Source organism: Fusarium musae, chromosome 9 (assembly GCF_019915245.1).
Source record: "Fusarium musae strain F31 chromosome 9, whole genome shotgun sequence".
In the NCBI taxonomy this organism is placed as follows: Eukaryota; Fungi; Ascomycota; class Sordariomycetes; order Hypocreales; family Nectriaceae; genus Fusarium; species Fusarium musae.
This window is the reverse complement of record NC_058395.1, coordinates 2,182,681-2,206,282: the sequence shown is the minus strand read 5'-3', so window position 1 is coordinate 2,206,282 and position 23,602 is coordinate 2,182,681. Positions and strand designations below refer to the sequence as shown.

The 23,602-nt window shown below is 39.9% G+C and overlaps 7 protein-coding genes across 7 annotated transcripts; 2 read left to right on the top strand and 5 right to left on the bottom strand.

Moving 5' to 3' along the window:
* Window positions 1-212: 212 nt before the first annotated feature.
* On the bottom strand, window positions 213-617 carry J7337_011933 (uncharacterized protein; the record flags this gene model as incomplete). The annotated part of the gene is made up of 2 exons (XM_044829466.1): window positions 213-324; window positions 382-617. The coding sequence occupies 2 exons, from the start codon at window positions 615-617 to the stop codon at window positions 213-215; spliced, it is 348 nt and encodes a 115-aa protein (XP_044676141.1).
* Window positions 618-2,856: 2,239 nt separating this feature from the next.
* Window positions 2,857-4,467, top strand: J7337_011932 (uncharacterized protein; the record flags this gene model as incomplete). Its single annotated transcript, XM_044829465.1, has 4 exons — window positions 2,857-3,329; window positions 3,372-3,915; window positions 3,966-4,387; window positions 4,422-4,467. 4 exons carry the CDS (start codon window positions 2,857-2,859, stop codon window positions 4,465-4,467), a joined length of 1,485 nt encoding a protein of 494 aa, XP_044676140.1.
* A 2,866-nt stretch (window positions 4,468-7,333) lies between these two features.
* J7337_011931 (uncharacterized protein) lies at window positions 7,334-11,135 on the bottom strand (the record flags this gene model as incomplete). Its single annotated transcript, XM_044829464.1, has 3 exons — window positions 7,334-8,126; window positions 8,176-10,693; window positions 10,766-11,135. The coding sequence occupies 3 exons, from the start codon at window positions 11,133-11,135 to the stop codon at window positions 7,334-7,336; spliced, it is 3,681 nt and encodes a 1,226-aa protein (XP_044676139.1).
* A 905-nt stretch (window positions 11,136-12,040) lies between these two features.
* Window positions 12,041-12,496, top strand: J7337_011930 (uncharacterized protein; the record flags this gene model as incomplete). Its single annotated transcript, XM_044829463.1, has 1 exon — window positions 12,041-12,496. One exon carries the CDS (start codon window positions 12,041-12,043, stop codon window positions 12,494-12,496), a length of 456 nt encoding a protein of 151 aa, XP_044676138.1.
* Window positions 12,497-12,733: 237 nt separating this feature from the next.
* On the bottom strand, window positions 12,734-13,705 carry J7337_011929 (uncharacterized protein; the record flags this gene model as incomplete). The annotated part of the gene is made up of 1 exon (XM_044829462.1): window positions 12,734-13,705. One exon carries the CDS (start codon window positions 13,703-13,705, stop codon window positions 12,734-12,736), a length of 972 nt encoding a protein of 323 aa, XP_044676137.1.
* A 264-nt stretch (window positions 13,706-13,969) lies between these two features.
* J7337_011928 (uncharacterized protein) lies at window positions 13,970-14,932 on the bottom strand (the record flags this gene model as incomplete). The annotated part of the gene is made up of 1 exon (XM_044829461.1): window positions 13,970-14,932. One exon carries the CDS (start codon window positions 14,930-14,932, stop codon window positions 13,970-13,972), a length of 963 nt encoding a protein of 320 aa, XP_044676136.1.
* Window positions 14,933-16,369: 1,437 nt separating this feature from the next.
* On the bottom strand, window positions 16,370-16,857 carry J7337_011927 (uncharacterized protein; the record flags this gene model as incomplete). The annotated part of the gene is made up of 2 exons (XM_044829460.1): window positions 16,370-16,391; window positions 16,451-16,857. 2 exons carry the CDS (start codon window positions 16,855-16,857, stop codon window positions 16,370-16,372), a joined length of 429 nt encoding a protein of 142 aa, XP_044676135.1.
* Between the last annotated feature and the right edge of the window lie 6,745 nt (window positions 16,858-23,602).

The window sequence follows — 23,602 nt, the reverse complement described above, 5'->3', positions numbered from 1 at the left end:
TCAATGAAGGCGGCGCATGTCACATTTTATGAGGAGCAAAGAGTGAGTTTAACTGAACTGTAGAGTTCGTTCTGTTTCGCTTTGCTGATACTAGCAGTTCATCATTCGTGCCTCCGTCAAAATGCCTCCCTTATGTTCGGCTGTTGTAAAACTAGTGTACAAGAAGAGAAAGTCGTTCAGTCGTCGTGGTCTCGTGAAAAGAGTGTTGGTGCTTAAACGAAAGTCCAAGTTCCCTTGCCGCGTCCAATGTCCTGGGGTCCGATGGCATGCTCAAAGGCAGCGGGGGAGACGTCAAGGTCGGTGTCCTTGCAGGCCTCGCAGCGGCTGTACCAGAAATGTTAGCAGTGTTGGTGATGGAGGAGAGAGGTAGGAGAAACTAACTCGACGACAGTGAGGGTCACGGTACCGGCATCGCCCTGGAGGGTGATGGTCTTGCCACAGACATCCTGAGTGTCGTAGAGGTTGGCACCGACAGCGGCGACCATGTCGTCGACGCCGTGGGTTCCAGCGCAGGCGCCCTGGCCGGGGGTGTAGAAGGTGATGTCGCCCTCGGTGCGCTTGACAGCCGGAGCTGCGAGGACGAGGGGAAGAGCGTGAAGGAAGAGCTTGAAGATCATCTTGAAGAAAAGAGTGTTTTGAGCTTGTGGTGCAGAGAGAGTGTGCTGTGTGTTGAGGGAATGTAATGTGCTTGAAGGCTTTGAGTTGGCTTGCTTGAAGGAGTGGAAGTTGTTGATGATGAGGGAGAAGGGAAAGTCAGGAGAGGAGAAGAGAGGTCTTATATAGCTGAGATTTGTTGGAGAGACAATGATTCACTGCCATCGCCTCTCTCTATTGTGTTGGTGGAGGAACAATTCACATACCGCAGCGTGCGCTGATTCATTTGAACAACTGGCAGTGATTCACTGCAGCACGCGTGGTCTACAGAGAAGTTGCGCGTGTAATTGAATTGTGAGTTTCTGGGGAAGTGTTTCACTTGGTGGTTGTGGGGATGTGTCAATGTGATGCTGTGTTACGGTGTTGACATTGGCGTGTGGGGAGGTTGTGAGGAGGGAGGGGATATAGAAGGGAGAATATGATTGGGATAAGAGTGTTGTGATGTGAATTGGCTTTGGAGTGGTGCTGTCGTGATGCTCATACTCGTGAGGGTGATGCTACTCTAACTGTGTTTCTGAGATTGGAGGCTGAACCACTTTGTATTATGGACAGAGACATTGCAGTCCTCTATTGGATAGAGCTGTGGATTCGTGAAGCAGAGTACACACAAACTTCTCAATTCCAAAAGCTGACTGACCAGTCCCTCTTCTGTCACTGAGTCCCAACTCGAGTTTGTCGCTACATTGCCATCAATCAAAAGCCACTTGAACGCAGTAGTGAAAGGGAAGAGTCCATTATTCAACTTCATCGTAGAGTATACGATACGATTGACGCGCGGACAGGTGACGGCAATACTCATCGCCGAAGACATTATACGAAGTGAGCAATAGGCACCACGACAGCACCGCCTTCTGGCACGACTTCCACAGCATCCACTCTATCAGAGATCAGCGTAGCTTATTCATGGAGGGACAGTCGTGGTGCTGTGTTGAACAAAGGGACTTGGAGAGTTGTTCGAGCCTTATTTGCGGATTGAAATGTGGTGCGAGAAAGACTTGATGCTGTCTGACAGATGGAGAAAAGGTTCACTTAGAAAGGCCCGGGGAAACGTGGGAACGATCGACGATAGTTCGAAGTAGTGTGTGTTGAGACATACAGAGCCTTGTGGAAGCACACTGCTCGAGTCTCGTTTCGAGAGGCTGGGGATGTTGATATAACAATAGCTCATGGCTCACGCTTTCTATTACTTCATCTGCACATCTCTTGGAGCTCTCCCCCTTTCGTGTTGGTAGGAGACTCTACATTGGGCAGCGATCCCTGACATGAGATCCTCGCGCAAGAAAGCTGTGTAACACTACTGCTTGCTCGCTCAGCTAATCAGATCGGAGAAACTGGCAAGTTATTTTAACCACGAAAACGGGGTGCAGATGGACTCGAGCAGGGTATACATGCGTGCAACGAGCCTAGACAACACGGCGATCAGAACTATCAGTGCTCTCGGAATACCAGAAGCTCAAGACTCTTGCATTGAGGGTTATGATACACTCATAGAAGAGCCTGCTTTGTTGATAGGAGTATCCCTTGAAATTAGACCTGGACTTCTTCTCTGCCGTCTTCTGGATGCCATAAATTGAAAAGTTGGGAGAGAACGTGGTCTGAGTTGTCTCGGGAAAGAAGACGGGAGGTGTTGGTGGTACAATTGCTGACATGCGTGGTTGTGCTACACGAAACTGGGAATGGTGCCACTCTATTGGAGGGCCTCAGGGGACGGTCGGAACATCGCGATGCGCGTTGTTTGTTTCTTTTTACGAAAGCAGAGAGCTTGAGATATGCTATCACAGTGTGATCAGGTCTAGAGTTGGCAGAGTATGTCGTCGCCGGTGAAGTTTACTTGTATGCTCTGGAGTGATAATTGGAATATCTTCCATGGCGATGCTGGGCTTCGATCTGAATTCTGCAGTGGTGGGGCTTCGAATAACCTTTCGAGCTGTTCAGGGAAAACGTGTACTTGAAACATACTCAACCCCGGCGCAGAGCTGAGTTCAGCTCTTGATCAACTCCTTGCAATCACATCCCGTTATGCATGCATCATTTCCGCTTCCACCTCGTAAAGAAACAGCCTCAATATGCTCAGACCAGGCAAAACGGCCCAGAATGAGACATCTCGTGTTCGCAACAACGGTCAAACCAAGCTTATAAGACCTTCTATTTCCCAATAGAAGATGTCTCCAAGACAGAGCTCATCAGCTTCATCTTCTCGCCATGATGGTGTCCTTCCTCCCCATCTGCCTCCACGCAGCTCTTGCTCTTGCAGCTTCCACTTCACCAGCCAACACATCAAGTGCTCTGAACAACTGTCTCGCCTCCAAGAAAGTTCCCTACATCCGCCCCAACTCAGCCCAATGGACCCAAGAAGTCAGACCTTACAATCTTCGTCTGGCCTACACTCCGGCTGCAATTGCCCTTCCTACCACTGTTGATCATGTCCAAGATGCTGTCAAGTGCGGTAATCAGTACCAGGTGCGAGTCAGCGCCAAAGGAGGCGGCCATAGCTATGGTTCCTTCGGCTATGGAGGCGAGAATGGCCACCTAGTTATCGTGATGGATTCCATGGACCAGGTTACGTTGAACAAGTACATGAGTTGTAACATCCAGGCTGGTGCTCGGCTTGGACATGTTGCTTCGGAGTTGTATAAGCTTGGTCAGAGAGCTATTCCCCACGGAAGCTGCCCAGGGTAAGAAACACTCCTTCATTAAGTATGCCTCGAGACTAACAGAGGTAGTGTTGGCATTGCAGGTCATGCCCTTCATGGAGGCTATGGCTTCGCCTCACGAACCTACGGTCTCACACTGGACACTTTCATCGGCGCAACCGTGATTCTCGCCAATGGAACACGAACATACGCTGCAGATGGTGAAGGCGGCGATAACCAACTCATGTGGGCTCTCCGCGGTGCGGGATCTTCTTACGGAATCGTTGTTGAGCTCGACTTCCAAACGATCAAAGCACCTGATACAGTCACGCCGTTCAGTATTGAACTCGACTGGAATGAGAACCAAGCTGTCGAGGGACTGATTGCATTCCAGAAATTTGGTGTGAACGCACCGAAGCAGTTGAACATGCAGATTTACTTCGGGCCATCAGGACAGACCATTCAGGGTGTTTACTACGGTACTAGGGCGGCTTTGAATAACGCGCTTAAGCCTCTCCTGGGAGATATTAAAGCACAAATTTCAGCTTCGAGCACTGGAGGCTGGATTGAGGGATTGGAGGCCTATGCGAACGGCCAGACTCTCGATCAGAGACGTCCCTACGACCAGGTCAGTATTCGCACGCATGCTCATCACGTTTACCACTCACAACCTCCTAGCACAGCACATTCTACAGCACAAGTCTCATGACCAAAGCCCTTACCCGATCACAAGTCAAGTCGTTCGTAAGAACACTCTTCGACAACATCAATGACCGCGACGCCCGGCACACATGGTACATCCTCTTGGATCTCTTCGGCGGTCCCAACTCAGCTATCACAACCGCCGGTTCCACCAACAGCGCATTCCCCCATCGTGACAAACTTCTGCTGTTCCAGTTCTCTGACCACGGAAACTATGCTAAGTATGCAAACAACGGCTTCACACTGCTCAAGAGATTCAGAGAGAGTATCACCAAGACTATGGATGACTCAGACTGGGGCATGTATGCGAACTACTTGGATACTCAATTGGAGAACATGGATGCCGTTGAGCAGTACTATGAACTGAACTTGGGAAGATTGAGGGAGCTCAAGAGAACGTATGATCGGAACGATATGTTTTGGAACCCGCAGGGGATTCGACCTGCAACGAGAGGCTGAGAAGACCACGGGGGTGTAGTGCACTCGAGGAGACCGGCATTGCCCTTCTTTGTACATAACTTCAACTTAACTTTGTCAAATAGCCAGAACTGTACCGCGTTGGACCCAGTGTCAGTTGTGGATGGATGTTCCTGCTGTAGCATTACTTGAGATGAGCATCGCATTAGCGACTGGTGGCACCGAACTAGATGTACTAGACGCCATTTCCAATGCATTTGGCTGCCAGGAAAGAGCCGTTACGAGCGATGCAGTCGTGGTGGCCAGTGTTACCCGATGTAAGCTTGAAATACTGTTTCGCACTCCATTTTGCTAATTCACCTTGCCTTTAGTCCTCTTGTCGCAAAGGACGCTGCAGTCTACTTCCTTCGGTATCACCAGTCCAACCCGCCGGTTGAGGATGAGGAACTGCCGAAAGTTAGTATTTTGCGCTGTGAATTGGTATTTCAAGCCTTGCTATGTAATCATATTAGTGCAAGTCCAAAAAGCCGTGTTAATCGTGTTATAGAGCTGCAGTTGTCACAGCTCGCCGCTTGTGCAGCCCAGTTGCCAGGTGCCGTTCCAAATCCCAGTTGTGACTGAAGGATTTATTGTACGTAGTGCATCGATGTTTCCCGCTTGCTTTTGCTGCTTGCCGCACAGCCTTTGCATTCTGTGCATAGGTTGATAGCGGTGCCAATGGCACATTGGCCACTCGTTTAGCATGTGCATCGGTCTCTAGATGAGAGGCAAGGGCAAATTCAGAGGCAAAAGGTGTATTGCAATGCTCGTGAAAAAAGCGTTTTGAGTCTTTGGCCTTGCTTCTGACCCTTGCGGCGATGCCTAACACCTTTTGCGGGTTCTTTTGCCCCCATGCTGCCTTATCTACATTACCACGCTTTACATACCCGATCGGGTCTACAGCGCGCTGCTTCGCCCGGTGCCTTCGTGGCTTCTCCAAGTCGACCTTGTGAGCTCGCTCTCGGCGTAGAGCGGTGTTTATTACCAGAATGTCTGAAGATATCTCCAGCCCACTTCAGATGGGTTCTTTGGAGCGTGAGGAGAACTGGGAGCTGCCCCGATGCATGGAAGCCTGGGATAAGGTCATTGGGCTTGATGCTGCTGTTTGATGCGCAGATCAAGAACGATCCCACGACAGCCATGAATGATGAGTTGCAGTTGAAGGCCATGTGAAAGACTCCAGCGTAAATCTGAATCGAGTCGTCCAGATGTCCAGGCCCTCCCATAGGTTTGTCATGAGAAAGCAGTTTCTGTACACGGGCCATACAATGTAAGGCAAATCGATACGCTCTATACGATGATGGCAATTTCTATATCCCTGCCTTGTGAGTATCGCCTATCGGTTGGGAAAAAGGAATGTCTCGCTACTCTGGAGCGAACGAGATGTTCGTAGGTTTCTTGTACCGGCTGAATGACCATGTTTGGAGCATTGCCGTTATGGTCGTAATCGATATTCGGAAAGCTGTCGTTGAATAGCATATGGCGACAGGTTACAAAAAGAAGTTTGCTGTGTCCTTGATGCGAATATAAAACCCTTTGGTGCCTTCGCGAAAAGGGTTATCCGTCTCGACCGATATAGCAAGACGACAATTAGAGAAGCCCAAATAATGAGCACTATCGATACAAGGGGCGGATTCGGAACAGTAACTTGAGAACGCTACTCTCAAGTGAGAATCGCTATGCCAGGACAACCAAGTATAGTATCCAGGGGTCCAAGAATAATATCGTTTTCTATCCCCGTCCAAGTGCGAAAGGCTTGTGACGCGACCCCTTAAAGCATGTCAGCACAGAACGCATCTCCATAGGGAGTGGCGATGTAACCTACCAAAGGAGCAGCGAGAGACGGTATGGCAGAGACACAGTTGTCGCAGGGCGCAAGAAGACCGTCGGGAAGGGCATCGCGGGGAAACGGGTTAATGGCTGCCTTGCATTTCTCATATGCAATGTCTCGAGCGCTTCAAACGATGGCGAGTTGATTGCGAACTTGGAAAATGAAGAATATACCGGGCTGAGACAGAAAACAAGTCCGCGATGAAAAGAATGTGAAAAGGCAGAGATTTAACTGTAGCTGCCAGACGGAGAAATCGTGGTTGAGCTGTCCAGGCTGGGGAGTTGAAGGGGAGTGACACAACACAAGACCAACGATAAAACAATATCATGAGAGCATCTGAAAAAAAGGTTCAAAGAACCGTAACCGTGCCAAAGAGTATTTACACAAAGGCCAGAGTAATTGAGATCGGATATGATGGACTTGCTCTCAGCTGCCTCCTCACCTGTTTACAGACTGCAGTTCCACCACAAATTGATGTACCACCGTCTCACGAATCTGCACTGGCTGACTGAGCAAAGCCGATGGCCCGGGGATCACCCCAGCAAAACTCACTGCAGTTTGTGGCCATCTAATATCGGCCTACAGTCTGTCTGGCCTCGCGGTTGCTCTTGGCAAGAAGGAGAAGCAATGCTCGAGGGCCGTCAAAGAGAGAATTCACCACGGGTATAATACGCTGGTTGATCTACTGAACGGCATCGTTTATGTTGTAGTCCGATCCTACAATCCTTAAGTTCGAGTATGTGGTCTCATTAGAAGGCTGGTAGGTTTGTAGTGCTTCAGTGGCTCGCCCGCAGCCTCAATCGAGGTCTGACGGGATCAGTACTTTGCAGTCATTTCAAGGCAGTGACAAGTTGACAGCGACGTTTCGACACCTTGGAGAATGGATCATGTCAAGTCAATCAGTATGAATCCAGGCTGTTTGTTATGTTTCGTGTCAGGTCAGGAGCTTCAATCATCAAGTCACCATATCACGACACAAACTCGACTTCAGTCATTCCACGTCTTCTATTAAACATCTATCATAAACAAGTACACATAATTCATCTCGTATATACGTCTAATTATTTTCAATCATCGTCTTCAACTCGGCAAACTTGACCGGCTTGGGCAAAAACAGGTCCACACCCGCCGACATGGCATCCTGCCTCGCATCCGCGCTCGCCAGCCCCGTCAGCGCAAACACCGTCGCCCGCGGAACCTTGTACTCGGCCTCGATCTTGCGGATCCTCTTTGTCGCCTCGACACCGTTCATGACGGGCATGCTTATGTCCATCAGGATGTAGTCGAAGTGCTTCTTGACGGGCGCCCCCTGTTCTGCGTCGCCGATTGTCGACTTTTTGAACGTATCGACGGCCTCTTCTCCGTTCTCGGCTTCCTCGTAGGAGAACCCGCACTTCTTCATGAACATTGTTAGGAGGTTGAGGTTGATCTTGTTGTCGTCGACGAGTAGAACGTGTGCCTTGCCTGGCATTTCCGGCTTCTTTTGCTTTCGTGTATTTTGCGAAGACTTATTGTTCACTTCCTTCCTGAGCTCTTCATTACTTTCCTTCTTTTCGTTATCCTGACTATTGTTCCGCTTGTCGTTTTTGAAGCGGCTCTGTTCTTCCTTTTCTCGTGGTAATGGCGACGTAGTAGTCTCAGCCCAATCGAGTTTGTTGTTTTTCTCTTGGTGCAATTTCGAGTTCATCTGTTCTGTTGCGTCCTCTCTGTCCGGAGTGTTCTGCTCATTTGACTGTTTGCCATCTGTCTGCGCACTCTGGATCAGGTTTCTGTTGTCATCATCCTCTCTGACCTCCCCGATCCTGTTCAAGCATCGACTGAAAACTTGAGCGAGCTTTCTAGGGCCACATCTAAGCGCACGTTAGCATCCATATAGCATTGTCGGCGACTATGACTTACGGTTGTGGGATGACTTCAACCACATCTGACAATCTGGCTAAAGCCTTAGTCTGAGCTCTCGATATCTTTGCCGCTTCCTCTTCATTCAGACTGATGATGATAATGGGCGCTTTCTTATTGCGGCGTCCGTCTATCGCAGTCTCTTCGAAACGCTTTTCGAGAGTTTTCGCTGATGGGGGCTCACAATAGAGATAGAAGTCGGCTTTTGGTACATCCGTATCTACCTCTCTTGCAGCCTTCATGTTGAACCAACTCGAGAAGATTTCCATCAAGGCTTCGTTGCGCACCTCGACCTGTTTTGTAATGGTTTTCGAATGGAAGTCCTCGCTTGCTTCCAGGAGCACCAAAGACCTCCCCCGAAGTTGTTTGACCATGGAAGCCATGGGCTCTTCCGGTTTGGGGTTCTCTTGAGGAACCGGCTCGAGACGTAGTCGTACTTCAATCTCAGTACCCTTATCCTGTTCCGACTTGACTTCGAGCGTCCCTCCAAGTGAGTCTACAATCTGCTTGACAATGCTCAATCCCAGACCGGTGCCAGGTTGGAATGAATCTTCTTGGCTAAAAGGAACAAAGAGACGATTCTGTTGGAAGTCCTCCGACATTCCTTTTCCGGTATCCGTGACTCGGATCAAGACATCTATTCTAGAATCGCCGCTGATCTCTTGCGCCCGTACCGAGACAAGCACGAAGCCCAACGCTGTGTACTTGAGCGCGTTACCGAACAGATTCATGACAATCCTTCGAAGGGCGCCAGGCTGTGTTTTGACCATCCATGATGCCCTCGGGCTAATATCCAGAAGAATTGATACAGGATGATCGCTTCCTGGTTCTGGGGCTGCTTGGCTATCCTTGCCGCCCAATATCGCATCGTCTTGTTGTTTCCTGGGTAGCCTTTTGAAGTTGTGACCAGTTGCCACAGCGTCGACAACTTCCTCGACAAGAACAGAGAGGTCTACTGACGCTGTCATATTTAGGCTCTCCATCGAATCAGAAGAGAGGCTAATGACCTTGCTGTGCTTTGCGCCTTTTCTCAAATTTCCGCTGCCGAGATTGTTTATCTTGCTGAAGTCAAGCACGTGGTTCAAGGTATCGAGAAGTGTCTTGCCACAAGTCGCGATCGAGTTGACGAGCCCGACTTCGTACGAGTCGGTTACTGCGTCCTTGAGGAACTCAGCAGCGCCCAAGATGCCATGTAGCGGACTTCGCAACTCGTGACTCATACTGGCGATGAACGTAGTTTTTGCTGCTTCGTTCTTTCGTGTATTTATTCGTCCGATTTGACTAGTAATGCTGTTACCAAAAGCTCGTAGGTAGGAAAGGTCCTCATCCAAGTTCATCATGCGGCCCGGCACCGACGTCCAAAGAAAACACCCGCCAACAAGTTTATCTTCGACGTAGTCAAACAATGGCAAGAAGACAACAGCCTTTGCCCCGGGAATCTTCTTAAGGAGTTCCTTGTGGTCAATCTTTTCTTTGCGTCGCTTGCTTTTCCCTCCGCCGGGAGCAGGGCTACCATCGCTTGCGCTATCATCATCGGACGAAAGACCGGCCCCTTCTTCTGTAAAAGTAAATGTCTTTCCTTTTGGAAAGAGTGAAAAATATCTCTCGAGAGTTCCAATAGAGAAGGATGGACCTTGCTCAAGGTCCAAGGGCTTGCCCTTATCTGCCAAGGAGTAAGCAAGAAGCTTGCAAGGTCTTGACAGCGGTGACGTCTCGGAGTCGGAGCTCTCTGTGCTGAAGGCATCGGGCTCGGTAGCGATTTGTGTCGGGAATCCGTCAGCGTTCGTGGCACCACCCTGTTCTATCTGTACCGCTCGAGTCAGGTGCTGAACGTTGGAGGCTGTGGCGCCGAAGAGTACAACTCCATCAGCGAGTATTGCAGATCGCAGGTTATCGGCCGCTCGATGGTACATTCTTGATAAACCGTCCGTCTGTGGCTTGTGCTTGCGAGGCGGTGACGTAGCTTTCTGAGATTGTTGGTTCGAGTCAGGATCGACCTTGCGCATGGTGTTATGCAAAGAGGAGCGTCTCGTCGCCGTTATAGTCATGCCTGGGGGACGTTTAATCGAGGGTCTCTGAGGCTGATCCTCCTTTGACAAGATAGGGTCGTCACTTGAGCAGCCTTCGATGAAGGTCGCTAGTCCTCGAACGATGCGTTCGCCTTTGAACCTGTCAACACGGTCGCGTGCCCATTCTAAATGTTCAGTGATAGCTTGCGAAACACTCTGCATAAACTTCACATCCTCGATTGATAGTCCATCGCGCGGTTGCTCGTCTGAAACAGCGTACGCTCCGACCTTGTATCCTTTTCGTGAGAAGATGGGTACGCCAGCGTAGAAGCGCACACCTGGTTCGGACTTTACATATACTCGCGACTTGAAGCGATCATCGAGGCGGCAGTCGGGGACGATAAGGCCAGAGGCCGCGTATGTTTTGCCATCGGGATCGCGACCGGTGCATGTATTGTGTAGACAGTGCTCGCAAACGGCTTCAGGGCGGGAGAGAATAGAAGTCCCCACTGCAAGTAATTAGCCATGAATAAAAAGAAAGGAGCTCAGATTGTCTCAACTATAGAGATCGTCCAACCTACACCACAAGTCGCTGTTATATTCAGCTATTTTGGAGTCTTTTTTGTCGTCGGTCTTTTTTGCACCAGGTTCTTCTTCGAGTGACCCCAATCGCAGATTTCGCGTGGCTTCGGCGAGAATGTATTGATGAGAAGAATCGATGAGCGAGACCATGCAGCGCTTCACATTGAGACGAAAGACAGCGAGCTGCGCAAAGGCTGAGAGCGCTTTGTCGGAAGAGGGCTGAGGCGTGTGTGCGTCATTGATCTGAGATGGCGCGCTGATGCTGTCGACACTTCTGGCGACCTTGAGAGAGGAACCTTGTGCTATCTGCCAGCTCTGGAAGTAACCCTGCACCTCGCGTTCGCGTTGCAGCTCTGCAGAGCTCGACATTGTATCGTGGTATGAGAAGTCATGTCATGTCTTGGTTGGTTTATTCGTCAAGATGATGCTAGAGAGTGGACAGGGACTAGAGGTAGGTGGTAGGCGCAAAATTTGGGTGGTCCCCCCTCTGTGAACCTCGTGCTCATTGCGTCATAGTTGCCTCCAACGTCACTGAAATGGTCCATGAGCTGGGGGATCTAGCCCTTCTAGAATAAGTCTCATCGCCCCAGAATCGAGAATTCGCCTTCTTGTTGGCCAGTCTCTTTCATCTGGGCCCGAAAATGAGGTCACGCCAGGCACCGTCACCAGAATAACAAGGTTAGAGATCGATTAGCTGTGACCAAGAGATTTCCGAGTCTGATTCAGCCATCGTGTCTTTCCCACAAAGTCACAAGTCACAAGTTCCACGTGCTAACTGTGTCCATCTCGATTGAGCTTTTCCTTGTTTGTTCAATTCATGCATTCCTTGCCGAGTCAAGCTTTGCCAAGAGACAGGCTGGCTGGTTGCGGGGAAGAAGCCATATTTATATGAGAATACGGTTTGGAGACTCAATCTCCCTAGTCATCGTGGGAATAGTTGCATCGGCAAGGTTTGGATCCGATCAGTATAAAATTGATAGCAGTCGGCAACTTTGTACTCCGAAAACTCCGGCCCCCAGTTGCCAATTCAGGAAATTACATCAAAAGTCCCTGGAGAATCCTCCTTGGAGATAATGATGAGCCATCTCCATTCGACGATAATGCAGCATGTAACCCAAAAATCCTACAGCTGGCCTAGGCCCAGTTTATCAGCACTCTATTCACTAAGCAGATAAATAGATCGCAGTATCGCACTATGTTTTCGCGCTCTGCAAGCAACTGTTTGTCTATCAATCATTTCCTTTCAGAAAAATCATCATTACTCAGTATCCAAGATGGCGTCCACCACTACTCATACTGCACGATCAATCCTTGAGTCATTCTACGATGCTGAGCGCATTTACATGGCTTCGCCACCTGAGGAACGCGACTTTAACGGTATAGCAGCAAATCTCTCAAAAGAAGTGCGCCTCAAACAATCATCTGGACTACCCTATGCTGGCGAGTACACTGGACCTGATGGTTTCCAGCAATGGGCAAAAGCAATGGCCGACTACTTTGACAAAGTCGATGTCCAAAACCCTGAGATATTCGAAAAGGAGGGCTCAAACCGCATCATCTCGCTCGGTTATTTGCATCTTAAGGTGCGCAAGACTGGGGAGGAATTGAAGTACCCTCTGTGCCAGGTCATTCAGGTTGATCTTGATGCTGGGGTTATCAAGAGTATCATGCCCTTTTATTGGGATGTGTACGCTCTAAACAAGGCTATTGGATATACACCAGAGCTGTAGATCTCAGGTAGCCGGCCTGAAGTTATCATGAAGGCCAGCTTGGCGGTGATTGAGTCAAAGGCTGGCTCAGTTAGCGCAGGGATAGAGAGTAGCAAAATAATCATCAAAGTCAATATTTGTCTCCTGATATCTCGTTATTTGTATAAAAATGCCAATATATGACACTGGAGCTATAGTGCAAAGCTGAAGCGACATGTAAAGATGTAAATCGCATTGCATTTAGTGACAGAAGAGCACCTACTGGTGGTCTGCAATGGCTTTATCACAATATTCTGCAAACTCAGCAGCAATCCCCGTTCCTCCCTGCTCTTTCGACTTGAGATTCTCTAACAAATCAGCCCTCGGATTCGGATGGAAACGCCCCCAAGGCAAAATAAACCTCCCTCCATCCTCAATCTGAAGATCAGGTGATATACCAGCCCACAAGTTAGTGTAAGCCCCGAACTTGGCGTGATAAAGAAGCGGCGAAACAATGTAGCCAACAATGGACGGCAGATGGCGAAGCAGGTTACTGTGAAGATTTCCTGGATTGTGACATACGCTGAGAACACCATGAGAGCCAATCTGATCTGCTAGAACGCTGGCAAGGTACCAGTTTCCTGTCTTTGAATTTGTGTAATTGACTTGCTGGTCTTTGGATGGATTGATGACTTCTTCCATCTTGACTCCACCCTTGGGGACGGAGAGGTCTGTGACGATGGAGGCTGTCCAGATTACTCGAACTGAAGCTATGGGCTGGCTCTTTGCTGTCTCTTTTAGGATTGGTACGAGAAGCTGCGTGAAATACCAAGGCCCAATAGCGTTCGTTGCCATGCTGAGTTCATATCCCTGAGCTGAGACTGAACCAGCTGGAGGGTTAGATACTCCTGCGTTGTTGAAAAGGACATCGAGCCTGGACTCTCTCAACTTGAAATCTTCTGCTGCTGCTTTTATGGAATCCAGGTCATTGAGGGCTATCTTGAGAAAGCTCAGGCTTCCGCTTGAATCGGAATATTGTTCCTTGAGTTGTTTGATAGCTGATTCTGCTTTCTCTTGCGATCTTCCAGCGATGTAAACGGATCCGCCAGCCTGATAGAGCATACGACTCAATTCGAAACCTACGCCAGAGTAACCACCTGTAACGATGAAGACGCGTCCATTCTGCGCGGTGAGGTTCTCCTCGGTAAATTGTGGACTCGGAGGAAAGAATAAAGAGTACGTATTGCCCATTGCGATTATTCGTCTTATATGATAATTGTTAGTGAGTAATGGTCTTGGCGATTTCGATGAAAGAGCGGGGATAGACTGAGTGAGCTGTGACGTGCGCGAATTTGGGGGCTTTGGTCGAGGTGACGAATGCTCTGCGCATGCGGCCCTATCAGCGTCAAGTTGTGCCTTGCCTCTCACTCTGATACTGGCCTAGCGTACATAGCATAACATATCGATCTTCCATATTTATTGTCATTATTTTATGTATCGTATATTTCTCTACCTTCACTTTCTTGCGGCCAACATCTCCACGATATGAGAAGTCAATCTCTCTGTCATCTTCAGCCCCGGATCATGATCAGGGTTGACCTCCGCAACAGTGAGACCTCCAACCTTTTCACTTCCAAGCAGCACTTTGAGCGCCCTCATCATATCCTCAAACTCTACACCAGTAAAGTTGGGAACATTCGCCAAAGGAAATGTCCCAGGATCAATCGAGTCAACATCTAAATGAACCATAATGATATCCACTTTATCTTGCAGGAACTCAAGTGTTTCTCTTGCGCGCTGCTCAGGATCTTTCGCCACAGACGCTGAACTAACGACCTTGAAGTTGTTGTCGAAAAGGTACTTGAAGTGCTCTGGTTTGTTTCCAGGAAGAGACATGTTCGTGCCGAAGAAGACAGTATTCGAAGCATCACAGACAGGTTCGCCTGATGGGCGAGAGAACTGCTCCATGCGTGGAAGTGCACCTGGTAACCGAACAAGATGAGCCATGTTCATCCCAGCAAAAGTGCCAATAGAGCTCGGGTCTGTAGGTGAGGTAAGATCGGTATCGGCGTCGATATAAATCAGACCAACACGTTGAGGGGGGGACTGCGAGTCGGCATGTTTCCAAAAGGCAGAGAGGATAGCTGGCAGCATACAGCACTCGCCGCCGAGGACGAGCTGGAAATCAGGTTGGCCATTCGAAACCCTGAAGTTATTGAGGATGGTCCGCTCAACGTCTTCGCAGACCGCGATATTGATATCTTCATTGCGTGCAGCGCCTGCGCTAAACGTCGTAGCAGAGAATGTTGCTGGAGCCTTTAAAGCATGATGCTCAGAGACAGATGGTACACCGGCATCTTTTAACTTGCTAACGATACCAACGTCTCTGAATGCTTGAGGTGCTTTGGATTTGCCTGGAACAATAGATCCACAGTCCGCAGGGACATAAGTGATTGAGACTGATCGCGATGGTGCCATAGTGTATCAATTGTCGGTATTAGAATGTTGTGTCAGTGTTGTCTTGAGAAATGTCTAAGATTTTATATCCGCTTGATTAATGTCAATGGAAAGGCGTAAGACAGGCCGGGTTAGTTTTATCATGGAAAGACTTGCCGTTTGAGCTTCGTTTTACCCCATTTCGATGTGACGTAGGTTTTGTCAGCTACAGGGCGTAAACCAAGAAACTTTTGAACCCCGATGACAGATCCCAATCAGCACTAACTGGTGTGAAAAGTCTAAAGGGGAAACGCATATCCTTTTGAGAACTTTTAGAATAGAAAAAGGCAGTCAATCATCTACTTCATATGTATATCGGGTTTACAGGCAAATTGATTAGCAACACGAGGTGAGATAGGTGTTACAATTAAATATCGTGAAATTTTGTTGACAAGAGTAGTTATATACAAAAAAAATCATTGGCCATAAAAATTAACCCAAGATATCTCCCCGTAATATCACGATGATGGTAGGTCGTGACCGGGAGCTTGGTTGGACTGGAATGAGGAATAGGAGATAAGCTCTATCATACTCTGGGAATAGTTCCTGCTGATCTTCTGGTAAAGATGCCGCTCCCACTTTTCCTTACGGAAAAGGTGGACACTACTGAGTTGCATTAGGTCTGAGACATGACGACAGTTGCATTGACGGTTTCTACCAAGGAACTGGGTGCCGGAGCTGAGATTGCCGAGACAAGATTCTTGTGTGAGTCATGGTGAGGGTCGAGCTCCACTGATTGCGGCTCAAGTGCAGCAGTTCAGCCAGCCACTTTGTTACAATTACTTAGGTAGGTAGGGAAACTCCATAGCGATCAGGCCAATGAACGGAGCTATATACATATTCCTTCCCCTCGTTTCTGGAATGCTGGTGCGTAAGCTCTTATATGTGATGTGCATCTCCTAATCATAGATGAAGCATAAGTTGACGCAACTGTAGCTAATGAACAGACCCTAGGGTGATAGGTAGAGCGATTCGATGTTGTCCTAAACGGAAGGTCCTTCTAAGCCAAGTCACTCTGTTATGTCGGTGAATGCTTTCAAGAGACGAGGCTAGAAGTCTCACGGACTTGTATAAAACAGAATGACCCACGATATGTCCTTGGCATGTGGAGTTTGTTTGAAATCCAGCTCCTTCTGGACCACTATAAATTTGCGCAAAGTCAGACTACTCAAATAACAATTCACTGGATATTGGTCATAGCAATATGGAGTCTCTAGATGGCCAAGACCACCTTCTAGGATGCGGCTTCAGGTTGTTATTCGACGAAGAGCATAAAGTCTGATGCTTATCATGATGAGATGAGATATAATCCCAGGATGCAAACAGAGAAAGAGAATAAAGAACTCTATATCCATGATCCTCACGTAGGAAAAGAAAAGAGCCGAAAAATTCGTAATGCTAGTTGATAGACCTCAGCTCTTACGTCGAGTACTGGGAAAGTCTGTGAACAGTCAGCATATTTCCACAAAATCAACATCTTAACCAAAGTCTCAGACTCACTCAATCAAATTCCCATCAGGATCACGAACATAAATACTCCTAATCCCTCCCAAAGCCCCCGTTCTCCCAACAACCTTCCCCCCTTCCAGAACTTTTATACCCTCCTTCTCAAACCCCTCAATCAAGCCCTGCAGATCCGTCCCATCCTCAACGATAAAGCACAAATCAGCAGTACCAGGCAAAGCAGTTCTCGCCTTCGGTTCAAACTCTTTACCGCGCTGATGAAGATTAATTTTGTGAGTGCCGAACTTCAAGGCGCTGCGAGGTGGAGCCGAGGGGTCGGTTGCTGATGTAAAGGTCTCGGACTTCATGCCGAGATATTTGGTGTACCATTCTATAGTGGTGGGGATGTCATTGCATGTTAGGACGAGGTGGTCGATGTCTTTTACTACGGCGAAGGAGGACATTGTGAAGAATGATGTTGGTGTTTGGAGGTTTGAAGTGCTTGATCATTACGCAATGCCCTATATAGATGTGGGGTACGGCGTTGTGTTGGAGAGACCGAGATGCCTCGGGAATGGCTGAGAACTGGCCGATGGAACTCACTATTGATGAAAGAAGACGATTTTCTGTCACTTTTCGTCAAATCCTACTAAAACTGGTTCAAATCATGTATGACAAGCCCCAAGCTTCCAACTTTGGCCAGTACAGCATCCCACTTCGTCTTTGGTTCAGCATCTTGCTCCTTGTCCTCGTCCATATCCTCCCCCTCCCCCTCCTCCTCCTCTTTATCCTCCTCCGCCGCATCCCAAGAGCACCAATCCACAGATCCAGACTGCCTATCAAAAAAGCACCACCTGCCCCGCCTCGCTTCACACTCGACCCCACGATCCTTCAGAAACTGCATAAACTTGCCCGCGGGAAAATCCAAAAATGACGAACCTTCTACTTCTAAACCAACGACTATACTATACAGATCCCCAGTTCAACCACTGTTTTATTATTGATTTCACTTTATCTGTTTAGACGTAAGGGCGGTTGGTTACGTGCCTAGGCATGTGCATTTAATTAATAGAGCTAGTCGTTATTAACTTCAGATTAATTTAGCTTTCGCTGACTAACTTATATAAAAGTCAACTTTCTTCCTTTAATTCTAACTTTTACAGAACCTTCAGTCCTAGAACCCCGCTATTACCCCGCTTTTACCCTAGAACTCTATTTACAGATATACTGTCCTTAATTTTATATAATTAGGAAGATATAGTATAAATAATTAGCCTTAATAATCACATTCTTAAGCTACTCTTTATATAAGGCTAAGTTTAGACCTATTAATATAGTAAAGAAAGCTACCTCTTTTATATTAAAAGGCAGGCCTTTTTTTATAGCCCTTTCTAGCTTATTTAATCTAGCTAGCTTTTTAACTAGCTAAATTAAATAAATAAAATAACCTAAGTAAGCTAGATTTATATAACTAATTAAGTTAATTAAAGTATAGTTAAAAATAGCTATCTTAATTAGGCTAAATAGGCTTTTAGATAAGTATTACAACCTAACACATTCTAACACATATACAAACACACCCTACCTTTTTCTCCTAATTAAAAACTACCTACCTTATATAAGTTAAGCATATATTATTTAACTTATAGAACTAACTATTATAAATAAGTTAAACCTATCTTATTTAACTTATATAATAAAATAAGAGTTAAATAGACCTTATTTAACTTATATATTACCTAAATATATATATATACTTATTTAGTAATAAATAAAACCTAGCTTACTAGCTATTAATAATACTTTTTTACTTTAATAAGCCTAACTTATACTATTAACTATTAAAAGATATAATACCTTAATATACTTAATATAATACCTTATATATTTTATAAATATAAATCTAATATAGCTAGTTTACTTATTTAAAAACCTTAACTATTATATATTAATAGCTTTTATTTAAAATATACTATATTTATATTAAGTAATATTATACTATTAAGATATCTAGTAATACTAAGCTAGTACCTCTTTATACTAAAATACCTTCTAGTAATACTAAAGTTATAACTAAAGTTTAATAGCTTTATAATACTATATATAACCTATAGATATAACTTAATACCTAGTAAAATACTATACCTATTAATACTAGTAATAGTAAAATATATAAGTATAATATTAAAAAAGCCCTTAAACTTCTTAAACTAAAACTATTTACTAATAAAGTAATAAATATAATTCTATTTTTTACTTAAATAAAAGCTTACTTTTACTTATTTTTAAATTAGCTAGATATACTAATAAAAAAAATCCTATATACCTTACTTCTAATTTAAAAAAATACTAAAGATTAATAGGACCTTATTATAAGAGACTTCTTAAAAAATAAAAAAGAAAATAACTAAGAATAAGAAACCTAGAATATCTTTACTAACTAAACTAACTTTAAAATAGCCTTAAAAGAGAATTTTAAAGTAATTAATAAAAAAAGATAAGCTATAGCTTAGATTTAAGTATTTAAATAGACTATATCTTATACTATTTATTTTACTAAGTTTTAAATATTAGTATTTAAAGTTAAATAAAATAATAATACCTTTATAAAATACTATTATAAAAAATTAAAAGATAAAATTAAAGATAAACTATATAAAGAAAATAGACTTAAAGACCTAACTATATATATTACTATAGTAATTAAGATTAATAAATAATAATATAAATATAAGAAAAAAAAGGCTAATTATAAATAAAAAGATAATATTAACTTATATTACCTTAATAATTAATATAATAATAGATACTAGGATAACTCTTAAAACTAAAACTAATAAAATAATACCTTATATAAGACTTAAGTAAGACTTATATCTCTAAAAGCTATTTAACTAAATAATAACTAATATAAGCTATAAGATATATTTAAATATAAGTATTATAATTATAATTAGCTTAAATATATAATATAATAATATCTAAAATTATAAAAACTAAAAAACCTTAATTAAAGTAAATAAGCCTTAAGACTAACTTAATAATAGAAACCCTAAATAACTTAAAAAACCTAAATACTAAAAATAATATAAAGTATATATAATATAATAAAAACTACTACTTTATATAAAAATAATATATTAAAAAATAAATAAAACTTAAATAAAAGAAGCTCTATTAAAAAACTATAAAATCAGTTCCTTATATATAAAGATATTAAAGCAGGAAATATACCTTAAATCCTAATATTATATAAGACTAAATTAAATAAATATTATAAAGAAATAAAAAAAGACTTAATTTATAAAAAAAAGGAAAAAAAAAAGTAATAAAAAATCTATAAAAAATAAAAAAAAAAAAAACTTATAAAATTATAAGTTTTAGGAATAATAAAATAAAAAAGCCTAGCTACCTTTAAAAAAGATAAATAAAAGGAAACCTTATAAACTATTAATAATATCTTAATAAGAACTATACTTTAAGCTATAAAAAAGGTATAAGAAAAAGAATATAAAACTAAAGACTAACTCTATACTTAATAATATAAAAATAATTAAAGTATAGGATATAAGGGAAATATAGCTAGATAAGTAATATAATACCTTTACTATAAAGATAAAGAAATCTAATAAAAATAAATTAAAAAGTATAAACTGCTTTATAAAAAAAATAGAATTAAAAAAATATATTTAAGCTATAAAGACTTCTATATATAAAAGGCCAGGGAATATAAAGATACTAATATAATTAGCTTAATATTAATTAAAATATACTATATTAATAATACTATAAACCTATAATATAAAAAAGAAAAGTTTAACCCTTAAAATAATATATAAATACTACTAATATATAAATAGTACTAAAATATTTTATAGGTTTTATATAAGAATTACTAATATAATATATATAAATAGAAAAAACTTAATAATAATTACTTTTTAATTATAATTCCTAGGACTCTTAATAATAACCTATACCTTAAAGAAAAAATAGAAAAGTACTTACTTTTTATATAATATAATAATCTTAAAGTACTAAAATTACAGTTTAGTATAGCTTATTATTAATAAATCTATAAAAATAAAGATCTATTTAATAGAATTAGATAATCTTAATATATAATTAAAGAAATAGAAAAAGAGTTTAAAGAAACTACTTAAAGGAAATATATATATCTAAAAGAGATACTATTAATTAATAATACTAGTTTAGAAAGTATAAAAAAACTCTAAAGATAATAAAAAGTAGATAGATTATACTTAAAAGAAAAAAGAATTAAAAATTAAGCTTTTTATATAAATAAAGAATATTAATAAAAAATAAAAGAATATAAAAAATAGTAAAAAAAAACCTATAAATAGGTACTTAAGTACCTTATAAAAAACCTAAAAATACTAATTAATAAATTAAGTAATAATAATAAATATTACTAAAGACTTAACTATAAAAAAGAAAACTATAAACTATAATACTTTATTATAATAAAAAGAGAGTTTTAATTTATAAAAAAAGTAAATTTAAATTAATAAAATATAAACCTTAAATAGTTAAAAAAACTAGAAAAATACTTTTAATAATAACTATTTAATAATAAATTTATAAATAATTATATTAATAGTAAAAGATATTATAATAATAAATATAAAAAGACTTATAAAGATACTTTAAAAAAAGCTATATACTATCTATAACTAGGCTATAAATAGGCTAGAAGTAAGAATAAGAATAACTTAAAATAATAAATATACTAGAAGTATTATATATAGTAAATTTAATAAATAGCTTAATACTATAAGTTTAGATTAAAAAGAGATAGCTAAATACTTAAATTAACTATAAAATAAAAAGGAATTTTATTAACTTAAAAATAGTTATAGAACTATAACTACTTTAAAAAAAGAAATTATTACTTTACTTACTAGTTAATATAGAAAGATAGCTCTTTAACTATAATAATAATATTATAAATTAAAAAATTAATTATTTTAAAATAATTATTAAAAAATAAAGCTAATAAGTAGATTTTAATATTATACTTTTAAGAAAGGATATATATATTATTTTAAGTATATTATAGCTTATATAAAAAAATTTATTTATTAACTAAAAGATAGGCTAGGTTATATTTTTTAGTAACCTTAATAGTAAAAAGGAAATAATTATAATAAATAATAAGAGATCTTAAACCTTAACTAAAAAGGATAGTATAGGTAAATATAAAATAAAGTATCTATTACCTTTAAAAAGAATATAATATAAGTATAAGAAAGGTATAAGAAATAAAATAGAAATCTTAAGTATCTTTAAATAATAAGACTTAAAAAAAAAAGAAATAAATATAAAGTTAAGTTAAAATAGACTTAAAAATATTTTAAAATAATATTAAATTTATAATAAATTATTTAAAAAAGAATTAAAAATAAAAATCTTTAAATATAGTAAATAAGACTATAAAATTAACTTTATAAATAATAACTTACTATTTTAAAAGCTTTATATACTTAATTAAAAAGAGCTATAAGTTTAAAAAGAATATATTAATAAAATATTAAAAAAAGGTTATATTAAGAAATCTAGCTTATTAATAGTATTAGTAATATTCTTTATATTAAAGAAAAATAGAAAGGAAAGACTAGTTATTAACTATAGATAGGTTAATATATATACTATTAAAGACTAAACCTTACTTTTACTTATTATAAAATTAAAAGATTAGCTATAAAGTAAAAAGATTTTTATAACTTTAAACTTTAAAGAAGTATATAACCTTATTTATATTAAAAAAGGAAATAAATAAAAAATAGTATTTAAGACTTAATTTAAACTATTTAAATATATAGTAATACCTTTTAGTCTTATTAATATATCTATAATATTTTAATAAATAATTAATAATATATTTTAATAGTACTTTAATATCTTTATAGTATATTACTTAAATAATATCTTAATCTTCTTAAATAATAAAGAAAAATATATAGAATATATTTATAAGATTTTAAAAATACTATAAAATACTAAATTACTAATTAAATTAAAAAAAAGTTACTTTTATATTATAAAAGTAGATTTCTTAAAATATATTATTTTACTAAATAAGATTAAAATAAAACTAAAGAAAATTATAATAATAGTAAAATAAAAAGAACCTTATAATATTAAAGAAATATAAGCCTTTTTAAAAGTAGCTAACTATTACTAATAATTTATTAAAAGGTTTAGTAAAATTGCTAACTTACTAATAAAACTTATAAAAAAAGATAAGAAATTTAAATAAAATAATAGGGTATAAAGAGCCTTTAATTAACTTAAGGCTATAATAACTAGTAAATTAGTCTTAACTATATTTAATTTAAAAAAAGAAATTAAATTAAAAATAGATATATTAGATTTTATATTAAGAAAGTAAATAAACTAATAAGATAATATAAAAAAGCTATACTTTATTATATTTTACTTATATAAGCTATATAAAGTAGAACTTAACTACCTAGTTTATAATAAAGAATTCCTAGTAATTATTAATTACTTTAAAGAATTTAAATATTACCTTATAAAAAGTAAATATTAAATTAAAGTTTATATTAATTATTAAAATATCTTTTACTTTATAATAATATATAAACTTAATAAATAATAATTATATTATATAAAATACTTATATAAATTTAACTTTATAATTATTTATAAAAAAAGATTAGAAAATAATAAAGTAAATATAATTAGCTATAAATTAGATTATAATATTAATATTATAAAAATAAAAAAATAAGTACTAAAGAAAAATAAAAAAAGAGAATTTAGATTTACTTAATAAATATAAGTACTAAAATAAATATAAATAGTAATTACTAAGGAAATCCTAAGTAAATCTAAAGAATTTATATATAAATTCTATAAATACTTAATATATAAATACTAAAGGATTATTAAAACCTTAAAAAAACTTTTATAATATAAGTATTAAGTTAAATAACTTATAATAAAAAAAGTAATTAAGTAATATAATATCTATACTAAAATAAAAGTATAAAGATATAAGCTTTATAAAGAACTATAACTACTATTAGTAGTAAAAGTACTATAAAGCTTAATTATAATAGACTTTATTATTAAATTACTATTATTAAAAAAACCTTTAACTAAAATCTTTTATAATAGTATTATAATTATTATTAAAAGACTTATAAAATTTTTAATTTATAT